The 11382-nt window shown below is 41.3% G+C and overlaps 1 protein-coding gene across 1 annotated transcript in view; it reads right to left on the minus strand.

Moving 5' to 3' along the window:
• The window catches only part of Palb2 (partner and localizer of BRCA2), a 31006-nt gene extending 19697 nt beyond the window's left edge, over window positions 1-11309 (minus strand). The window contains exons 1-6 of the mRNA XM_051192869.1: window positions 11150-11309; window positions 8458-8517; window positions 7897-7990; window positions 5954-7372; window positions 1850-2514; window positions 1218-1289 (exon numbers count right to left, since the gene is read on the minus strand). Coding sequence (XP_051048826.1) covers window positions 1218-1289; window positions 1850-2514; window positions 5954-7372; window positions 7897-7990; window positions 8458-8517; window positions 11150-11197 — 2358 coding nt within the window. The 5' untranslated portion in view covers window positions 11198-11309. The remainder of the gene's footprint in view (window positions 1-1217; window positions 1290-1849; window positions 2515-5953; window positions 7373-7896; window positions 7991-8457; window positions 8518-11149) is intronic.
• Window positions 11310-11382: the final 73 nt, after the last annotated feature.

Below are 11382 nucleotides of genomic sequence, written 5' to 3' on the forward strand. Positions count from 1 at the left end.
GATTCCTAACAGCAGGAGTGGGGATGACTCTGACTTTCTCCCCTGCTCTTGGAACCCTTTCCTCCTACTTGGTTGCCTTGTCCAGTCTTGATATGAGGGGCTGTGCCTAGTCTGATTGTAATTTGGTATGCCATGTTCAGTTGATATCCCTAGGAGGCCTGTTCCTTTCTGAAGGGAAATGGAGGAGGACAGCATTTAGAGAAGGGAAATGGGAGGGGAGTTGGGGAGGAGTGGAGGGAAGGTAAACTGAGGTTGGGATATAATGTATGAGAACAGTACATACGTATACACATACGTAATACATAAAATCGACCCGAGAACAGCTTTGAAACAGACCATAGGTGCTACTCCTACGTACCTGCCACAGAAAAGGAACCTGCCAGTAACTGATAGCAGCACTTCTATGAGTCTGAAGTTTTTCCTCTATATCAGTGATTTCCAACAGGGAAAGACTTGACACCTCCACCTCTATTTCCAAGAACACCCACCCAGCAATGTTTGGAGACATTTTTTTTTGGATATGGTAATTAAACACTATGTATCAAAATTCAGAATTGAGATTTTCCTTTTCTTGAGTTTACTGTTTAGTCCAATCTGACCTTGAAACTGATAAGCAGCCTACACTGTCCTAAAACTCATGGTCTACTTGTCTCCTGAGATACTGTGTGCCGCCACAAACCCATTTTCTTATAAATAGTTAAGTGACTCTTGAAAAATATTTTATTATTTAGCAAGAGAGGCATGAATGACTCCTGTTTCCCTCCTTCCTCCTGACAAAACATCTGATTTAAATAAACTACTCAGCTCATTTAAATAAACTTAAGTTCATTTTTAAAAATTAAACCAGGTGTGGTGGAACATGCTTTTAATCCCAGCAGAGCACTTAGGAGGCAGAGGCAAGTAGATCTCTGACTTTGAGGCCAGCCTATAATGAGACCCTGTAAATAGTAAGTTGTTCTTGGCAATAGAAATAATTAAGTTGTTCCTGGCAATAAGTTGGTGTATAAATTTCAGAAAGATAACTTAAAACATAACTACATGGAAATGCTGTGATGAAGAATTAAAATCTGCTTTTCTGCATCTGTTTCTCAATACATTTAGTATTAAACAAACAAGTAATTAAACTGCTGAGACAGAATTCTTTCCAACCTTCATATTAACTCATTTGATGTTTCACATGTATGTACAAGGCACATATAACAGGATATTCTTCTAACCTTGAACTTTGACACCAACTGTAGGCTGCCTGGGTTCCAGCTGTCACAAGCAGGGAGGTCTACAATTTCATTCTGTGGAGACAAGTCACACTATGAGTTTACTGTCTGTGACACTTGTGTTTTTCACTCACTCACCTGCAAAGGTCCCTCAGATGTTACTACTGACTACACAAAGGCAAGTGAAACTACCTCACTAATGACAAAGAGAGTAGGACCCTCCTTATATTTTTAAAATACGTAATTTGGGGGGCTGGAGAGATGGATTAGCAGTTAGGAGCACTAGCTGCACTACAAGAGGACCTGGGTTTAATTCCCAGCATCTACATGGCAGCTCACAACCGTCTGTGACTCTAGCTCCAGAGGATCCCACATCCTCACACAGATAAACACACAGGCAGAACACCAATGAACATAAAGTAAAAATAAAAAAATTATTAAAGAAATACATAATTTAGTTAGCCTTAATTTTTTTCTAGAATGAACAGAACCTTTAACAATGAAGTCATTTCCATCAAACACAGCAAAAACATCTATACAAATATTGAGAGGCCAATGGTGAGATAGCCAGCTGTCTGTATTCACTAGGACATTTCATCCTTTCAGAGAAAACTTCACAAAGGAAACGATTGTACCTGTTCAGTGGAATATTCATGTAACTCGAGGCATGCATTTCCACAGAGCTGATTTTCTCTGAAAGTGAATGACTCAATGGGTAGAGGTGTTGCTTGGGGGCCAGAGTCACTGTCACAGGCAGGTTGTCCTTGCCTACCTGACTCATGCAGGTTGGTATCCAGTTTTGGTGAGCTGGCTGAACTGTTGCACTGTTTATTAGCAAGTCTGCTTATGTCTTCCAAGTGAGAAGACTGGGATGTAGAACAAGTCTGTCTAACTGCAGTGGCTGCATTCTCACTGCTTGCTTGGGAGGCAAGAGCTGGAGTCGTGCCTAAGACAGGGAACGCAGGTGAACACAGGTAGGCAGTACATCTGCCACTGTGGCTAGGTGCAGCCGAATCTACAGGAGTGAAAAGCAGTACAGATGAAGAAAGGCCCTTGCTCCCAGGCTGCCTTTTCAGGGTTGGCCCTGGATGTTGTGCCTCTTCTGATGGAGCAGTGAGTTCCTCTTTCAAGTCCTCCATTTCTGAACCTACTTGCAGTTCCTCCACAGTGGCATGATTTCCTTCCCTGGGAAGCCTCTCTCCACAGTTTTGTGAGTCAGGAGACTCAATCAGTTTTTCTGAGTAGGACTTCAATTTTTTAAGCTTAAGTGGCCCAAAGTCTTCATCAGGTAACTGGAAGTCTGTGATATTGAGAAAAGACAACTTGCCTTAAAATTTAGGTTTCATCCTTATGGTACAATGAAAGTATTATCCAGAATGTAAACGTTACTATTTTAGTGTACACATATGTTTTCACCTGTGTATAGTCACATGCATGTGGAGACCAGAGGTCAATGTTAGGTGGTATCTGCACTTGCTCTCTACCTCATTTTTTTAGGACAAGGTCTTTCACTGAGCCTGGAGTATGCTGATTAAGTTAGCCTGGTTGACCAACAAGCTGCTTAGCCCAGAAAGGAGTGAAGCGCTACATGCTATAGCATGGACATAATGCCAAGTGAAAACAAACAGATGCAAAATGCAAAGGTCATACATCACATAATTTCACTTCTCTGAAGTACCTAGAATGCTACCTTTCCTCCAGATATCATGCAGTAGACTGGTAGTTGTACATGGACTGAAAAGAGTAATAGAAAGCAGGTGCTTAGTGGCCGGGGCTTCTCTGTGGAGTAATGGAATGTTTTTGAACCAGAGATGGCAACTGTGTAATCCAGTAAATCAGTAAAAATCAGTAAAAGTCACTGGATGGCTCACTTAAAAAAAAAAAAAAAAAAAAAAAACCAGTTAACTTTATGCTATGTGAATGTCACCGCTAGAAAAAGGTTTTTGGTTTGTTGCTGTTGTTGTTTTGTTTTTCATGTCAGAATTTCTCTGTGTAGCCCTGGCTGTCCTGGAACTTGCTCTGCAGACCAGGCTGGCCTCAAACTCAAGGATCCATCTGCCTCTGCCTCTTGAGTGCTAGAATTAAAGGCATGTGCTACCACATCTGGCTCTAGAAAAAGTTTTTAATTCTCCAAGACTGATATTGTTTATTATCTCACCATCTTTATTAAAACCATGTCTCTGGGACTGGAGAGAATGGTGCAGAACATGAACTTTGGGGCTGGAGCAATAGCTTGGAGATCAAGAATGTTTACTGCTCTTTTAAAGGTCCTGAGTTTGGTTCCCAGCACTCACATCAGGTGGCTCACAACCACATGTAACTCCAGCTCCAACATCTCTGGCCTTTGTAGGCATTTGCATTCATACTCACAGATATACACATTACATATACACACGGTTGAAAAGAAAATAAATCTAAGGAGCAAAAGAAAGAAAAAACAGAGAATGGGTACTGCTCTTACAGAAGACCAGAGTTTGGTTCTCAGAAAGCACATGGACCAAGCAGCTCACAATTGCCTGAATTCCAGTTCCAGGGGATCTGAGGCCCTCTTCTGGCCCCTTCAAGCACTACAGTCAAAAGAACAGATCCACACATGCAAACAGATAAACATACAACTTAAACACCACACATCTCTTCTTTGACCCCTTAAAAAAGCAGCACCAGTGGTGCTGGGTGTGGGTGACACAAGCCTTTAGTCTCAATAGATGCAGAGGTAGGCAGGCCCTTCAGTATTAGCAGTCAGGAGGCAGAACTGAAGAATTTTGCTAAGTTCCAGGGCAGTCTAGTCCACACAGCAAATGCCAAGATAGTCAAGGGCTACATAGACAAAACCTGTCTCAAATTAAAAACAACAAGAACAACAACAAAACCAAAAAAACAAACAAACAAACAAAAAACAAAGCAAAACAAACAAAAAAGACACCCCCCCCCGAAAATAAACAAACCAAAACCAGAAAGCAGCACCAAATTCTTAGCTGTTTTTTTGTTACTAAAGGAGTTTTGTTGCAGGTTTGTTTTATCTTTGTCATGAATGATGCCTTAAAAACATCTCTAGTAGGGGGTTGGAGAGTTGGTTCAGAGGTTAAGATCACTGGCTGCTCTTCCAGAAGTCCTGAGTTCAAGTCCCAGAAACCACATGATGGCTCAAAACAACCTAAAATGAGATCTAGTGCCCTCTTTGGGCATGCAGGCAGAATACTGTATACATAAAATAAATCTAAAACAAAACAAAACAAAACAAAAAATCCCTAGTAATACCAAATTCACATATGAAGAATAAACTCAATAATGGAAACAGGAAACGCTTTTAAATGTAACTCAGTTTACTAAAATCACAGCAGGAGACTGGAGAGATGGCTCCGCAGTTAAGAGCACTTCAGCATCCACTCCAGCATAACCATCTGTACTCCAATCTCAGGGGAATCTGACACCTTCTGACCACCACTGGCACTGCATGCATGAAGTATTCAGGCATACAGGCAGGCCAAACACTAATATACATAAAGGAAAATAAAATCACAACAAACTATTTCAAATTACACACACACACACACACACACACACACACACACAAGAATGAGTAACCCAGCACTCAGGAGGCTAAGGCAGAAGGATCTTGAGTTGAAAGCCAGTCTGGACTAGAATACTGAGAACCTGTCGAGTGCATACATTTTCTTTTGAGACAGGGCCTCACTATATAACCCTGGATGGCCTAGTACTGCCTGACTTGACCTCAATTGTGATTATTGTTTTTTTAAATTTTTATATTTTGTTGATTTAGATAAGGAAAAGAGCCACATTTACTATTTTTAAATGAATGAATTACAGGTCATAAGCAAACATTTATGCTCAATGGATGCCTATTTATGTACAAAGTTTTATGAGAACATGATGTTACATATTGCCTATGGCTGCTGCTATACCACAAGTGAATAGGTGAGAAAATAACAAGCAAAATATTCACCATTTTATTTGCAGGTATTTGAGCACTCCCTAGTTTAAAGTCACAGTGATCCTGTTTTTCTGTTATCAGGTATGATTAACTTCTGAGAAAATAAATAAAAAGCTGGTCATATTCTTGCTTACTACTCCAAAAATCTTATATTCTACAGACCAGTTATGTTACTCATAAAAGTTCCAAGGCTTTCCATTACATGATGGAGTTTTTCTGTAGTTTTACCTAGTACACATTCCATTTTACTTCAAAACACCATTTTACTTCAAAACATCTGTATTAGAAAAAACTGTGCTGTACTTTAAATAGGTATTAGCTTGTGTAAGCACCCAATATCTGCTGTGTGAGTTTTTTAAACATACCACTGAACTCTGGTGCACACTGTCAGGTTTCAATTTTAACTCTATCATTTAAAGTCAATGTACCCTCACTCTGCCTTTCCTCAGTTGAAAAGTAGAGATAAAAAGGTTCCTCTGCCAGGTGGTAGTGACATATGCCTTTAATCCCAGCACTCTAGAGGCTGAGGCAGGCAGATCTCTGTGAGTTGGAGGCCAGCCTGGTCTAAAGAGTGAGTTCCAGGACAGGCTCCAACACTAGAGAAACCCTCTCTTGTGTGTGTGTATGTGTGTGTGCGCGTGTCTCGTTCTATCCTGTATAGGGCAATGATTATTCAGTAAGTTAATAGTGCACATAGCATTTTCAAGTACCAGGTACACAGTGATGATTAGCTCTCACATCAACCATCATCACACACAACCTGATTTATATTCAACTTTCTTCTTACCATGAATAATCACTTTTTCGTCCTGACACTTATGTGGGGTGAATTTTCCCTCAGACATGTTAACCCCCAGTGTGCTGCAAGGAGGGAAAAGCAGATGACGATCCAGTGTGGAGACTCGAACTGGTTTTCGTTTTCCTCTGTGTCCTCTACCAGGTGGCTGTGTAATGACTTCCCTAGATTGGCTGTCAGCTCCAGCGGGTGCAGTGGGAGAACTGACCTCAGCTGACCAGATTAGTTCCTGAGAGGGACTTCCTGAACTGGACTGTCCTGTGCATGTGTCCAACACACTATTTTCACTTTGGTCAGTTTCTTCCACGGAGATGACTACATTCTTAGTCACTTTCCTTTTATTTTTAAGCCCTTTCTTCTTGACACCCAAGTGACTTTGAATTACAGCTTCCAGAGCTATTTTTCTCTGGTAGTCTGACATTCGACGGGTAGTTCTAACATAGTATTCCGCAGGAAATGGAAGTCCTTCAAGCACTGTACAAGAGTGTATTTGACTTTCTGTGGGGGGTGGAGGAGAGATAGCAGCTGGGCTGAAGCTTTTAGACGAGCCCAGGATCTCATCTGCTTGAAGATTCTTGTTTCTTTCAGCAACGATGTCACCAGGAGAGTTTAAAGATTTAGAGTTTTGGGGAGTATTGGCTGGCAAGTGATTGTGAGTGAGTTCATTTATAGAACATGAATTACTTGCTTCTGAAACAGGACTTCCTGGCAGCTGATCATTGGCACTCACTGGGTTACCTGTACATATAGTCATTTTCCTGCCTTGTGCCTCCAGGTTTATAGATGAAGCTGGGCCCTGAGTAGGAATTCTGTAGTCATTGTTAGGAGGTGTATGATCAAGGTGTTGACTATGACTGCTGTCTGACACAGCATGTGAAGGAACTGTAATCTCCATGGAGACATTATTTTGTCTTAAAGGTATATCAATATCCCTTTCTGATTTGCCAGATGATGGAATTAATAAATATTCTCCATCAACTTCTGTATCTAGGGTTGGAGGGTCAAGAGTTTTAGACTTCAGATTTAAAAGGCAAGTCTTTTCAGTTACTGGGAACCTAGGACTCTTGCTATTGATTGCTTCCTGTGTCTTTCCTTGCTTGTCAGGGGATATTTGAGAGTTAATACCAAGGAAATACTCTTTCTCCTGGGGAACAGATGTTTTCTTCCACTGCTTCTTTGCTCTCTCTGGCAGTGTATTCTGGCCTTTCTTACCATCAGGGCTGCTGATGACATGCAGAAATTGTTCTTGGATGTCACCTGTTCTTTGTGTATATAGTACTTCTTCTGGGCCATTTTTATGGCTAAGGGGCTGAGGTTCAACATCAAGTATCACAGAGATGTTTTCTCCAGTTTCCACATCAAGATGGTTGATTTGTAGCGTGTCACAAAGAGAGCCTTCCTTTATGGGTTCTGAGAGGGAAAGCATGTATATATGAGACTCAATTAAGTCCACTCCTAGGTAGAGTCCCAAGAGAACCAAAACCAGACTCACATAGAAACATACACATAGCCATTCACATGCAGCATTATTTTTACAATCAAAGAGTGGCACTGGGCATGATGGCCCAGGCAATCCAAGGACTACTATGAGTAAAAAACCAGCATGGAAAACAATATTAATAAGTTATTAATAAGTGCCAGGCCATCTAGGGATGGCTATGTGGCAAGATGTCACATAAAAAATCATAACTAAAAATAAATTAAATAACTAAAAGTTAAAAGTAATTTTTTCCAATACTAAAACATTGACTGTAGTTCCTAAAATTAGAGAAAAAAAGCAAATGAATAGACAATCCAACTTAAGACACAGGGTATTGTATAACATGAATTTTGTATTCTCTTAGTCTACTACTTATTATCTGTAAGCTGTGAAAAATAACATCAGCCAACTGGGGAACGAATACAAACAAGTGTAAGTGAACAGGCTAATTTACCAGAGCAGCTTAGCTGTGGGGAGGTTTCCTGATGGGGCACACAATCTTCTATTGCTTTCTTAGAGTTCTTAACCTTCTCAGCTCTTTTGGCACGCTAGAGAAAACAAAAGCAGCCCCCCAAAAATCAATTTTCCTTAAAGATTTATTACTGTTAAGAACCTTTCTTCCCATTAGGTGTGGTGGTACATACCTATAATCCTAGCACCCAGAAAGCCATGGCAAGATTGTGGGTTTATCTATTTTTATTTATTGTGTGTGTGTGTGTGTGTGTGTGTGTGTGTGTGTATACATACACTCTAATAACCTTGTGCCTTAGCACTTCAGTGGAGGTCAGAAGACAACTTTCCTTACACCATGTTTGTCCTGGGCATTGAGCGCCCTTTCATGAGCTTGGCAGCAGGTAACTTTACCCTCTGACCCACCTTGCTGACCCCAGGTTTATGAGGTTAAGTTCACAATGGACTACATAGTTGAGACCCTGTTTCAAAACCAAAAGCCAAACCAAGACAATAAATCTTTTACATAGTTTGTGCAACACCTTGAAAGTATTGACTCACTCACCTTAAGACGAGCAAGTGTCTTGCTGTATTCCTTTTTCAAAAATGCTAATTTTTCCTTCAACTGGAAGAAAAACATTAACAATTCTGAGCAGTGGGAAGGTGGAATCCGAGGCAAGGGAAGTAGTACATAGCAGGCCCGAGATGGCATGCGGTGCTCACTGTGCCGTGCTCAGCAGCATCCCCCAGCAAGACTCAATACAGGGAAGGGCAGTTTTCTCAGTTCCTACAAAGCATAAAGCTTCTCCGGGATCTTCCCATGCTGGTTTCCTGTCATACTGAGCAATTCATCCCTTTCACAATTCCTATGGATTCCTAAAGTCCTAACCCTAGGGTAGATTTCTAGGTTCTTGCTCAAACCCAGTTTAGACACTCTCCCATTCCTCTGTGCTCTTCTCAAAATTTACTACACCACACACTATGCTGTCCATTTTCTTACGTGTCTTTCCATCACTTTGAGAGACAGGGAGGGGCTGTTACCACAGTCAATCAATCAATAAATGCTTTTAATCTATTAATGGCTCAGGAACTCTAGTAGTAACACCCTCCAGCCTCACCTTAGGGAGACACACAGTGTCAGATATCTATCCCTGGTGCTTGAGCTAAGAGTGGTTAAGACAACGTACTTGTAGTGAGGGATGCAAGACAACAGATAAGACTGCACATGATAATAAATACCCAGATCAACCTGGGAGATATGAGTAACTAGCTTCCTGAAGGTACTACTTCAGGGAGTGTAGTCTTGTAGGCATTTCTGAGGGTGACCATTTACAACTAGATCTGAAAGAAAGAACTAAGCTTGGGGAAATAGGAGCCATGTAGTTATTTTAGGCACCATAAGCAGGAAAGCTTTACGGAGGAATGGACTCATATATTTGAAGATATGGAGAAGAAAGCCAGTGAAAGAAGTAGGGGCTGTCACTGATGAGTTCCCAGCTAAGCACACAGCAGGCATTCCACAAAGCTTTTGCAAATAAATTTAATCAGACTATGCCAAGTTATTAGACTCTCAAGGTTTAGATTCTTTGTCTTCTGTGGTTGAAAATATTCTCTCAGCAGCAAAGCCACTTTCATCTTTCTGTCCTTTAGGAATCTTTAAACTGATATTCATCCTTTGGAAAATTGCTGGCTTTTTAGTCGTACCATATTCCTTTTAAAGCAAAACAAATGGGCTCATCTAGCACGCAGAAGCTTTAATCCTCAGCACTGCATAAGCCCAGTTCTGTGGTAAATAACTGTAATTCCAGCACTTCGGAGATTGAGAGGAAGATCAGGGATCTAGGTCATCCTTAGCTACCCAGCAAGTCCCAGACTAGGGATATGAGACCCTGTCTTAAAAACAAGCAACCTCACAAACAAAAAAGCAGCAAAATGTGCTACAACAAAAGTTGCAAATGATGTTAACTTTTCTTATTAATCATTTCCCCTGCTCAGTTTCTAGAGCATTTTGTGGACTCTAGTACTTCTGCATTAAAGTTACCTCAGTCCCCTTCCATTTTTAATCACACAATCATAAAAACTGCTGATATTTTGAAAATGTGCTTCAGCTGACTCTAAGAACTTTTATAACTTCAATAGCCATTAACTTGATTAGCACTCACAATAACCCTAACAAATAGACTGTTCTATAATCACCCTCATTTTATAAGACATGTAAAATGAACATAGAAGAAGAAGCATTTCTCAAGGATGCTGCCATTTGTAACTGCTCCATCTAAACCCCCATAGGAAGCTGTTCCTAACCTATGCATGGAGACTCCTGGGTGGTAGAAAGACTCTTTCACAAGGGTCGCTTAAGACCACCAGAAAATACAGATATTTACATTATGATCCATAACAGTAACAAAAACGAGACAGCAACAAAAATAATGTCATGGTTAGGGGTCACCACAACATGAGGAACTGTATTAAAGGGCTGCAGCGTTGGTAAGGTTGAGAACCACAGTGCTAGAGTCTGTGCTCTCAAACTGTTGCTCAATCTTATCAATATGTGGGACTTAGCTTGTTTATTTGTAAATGATCTTTACTGCCTATAGAAGGTAAGACAGGATAGGAGGACAGACAAATTAATGTGACTTCTAATTTTGCATGGCAAGGACAAGAACCTGCAATGTTTAAGCCTTGCAGAAGGGTACTATATTAAGCCCTAATGAAACAAGGGTATTTCCAAACTACAATTATATTAAATTTATATCATACACACACCTAACCATTATATGCAATATTTATATTTATCCTTCCTGTAGTCCTGTTCTAACATGGGTCTTAAACAGAAGTTGCAGAACCAACCAGGGCATACATAATGACCACGTTCCTCTCCAATATGTAAACAACTATTACCTTTGGAGGTCAAGACCCAATATATACACACAAAAATGTCTGTTAAGTACAAGACTGTTGAAAGACTTACGTGAGAGGGCAGAGGTGGGTGGGAGAGGTGGAGGGTGTGAAGGAGGATTTTAGGTTTACCTGTATTTAAAGTTATACACCTAATATTTATGCAATGTCACTAGAAGTTACGTGCGGCTAATTTGCATTTTGCGCTCCGCCCCGTGAGCAGTGCGCTAGTTTCTATGACTTCTCGTGGAGGGCAGGTCGCAGGACACTCACTGCCTCTCTCGGATTCAGGAACTAGGCTTGAAGTCCTGGGACACCGAGTTAAGAGCCCTGGGTCACCCTTCCCGCAACCCGGGCACCTTTTCCTTCTCCGCACAGCTGAGGGGCTTCCCGGAAGGCTCTTCCATCCGGATGGAAGCCGAAAGCAGGGAGCAGCCGTCACCAGCCTCGGGCCTGTGGTCACGAAGACCCAGTCGGACCTTCCTGGGCCCAGAAGGAATCCCGGGAAGGAACGAAGACCTAGCGTGCCACCTGCGCGGGCCTGGCTGGCCCACCCGGATCCCGCGCGCTACCCACTCTGGCCAATTAAAAC

This window comes from Phodopus roborovskii, unplaced genomic scaffold (genome assembly GCF_943737965.1).
Source record: "Phodopus roborovskii unplaced genomic scaffold, PHOROB, whole genome shotgun sequence".
Classification (NCBI taxonomy): domain Eukaryota; kingdom Metazoa; phylum Chordata; class Mammalia; order Rodentia; family Cricetidae; genus Phodopus; species Phodopus roborovskii.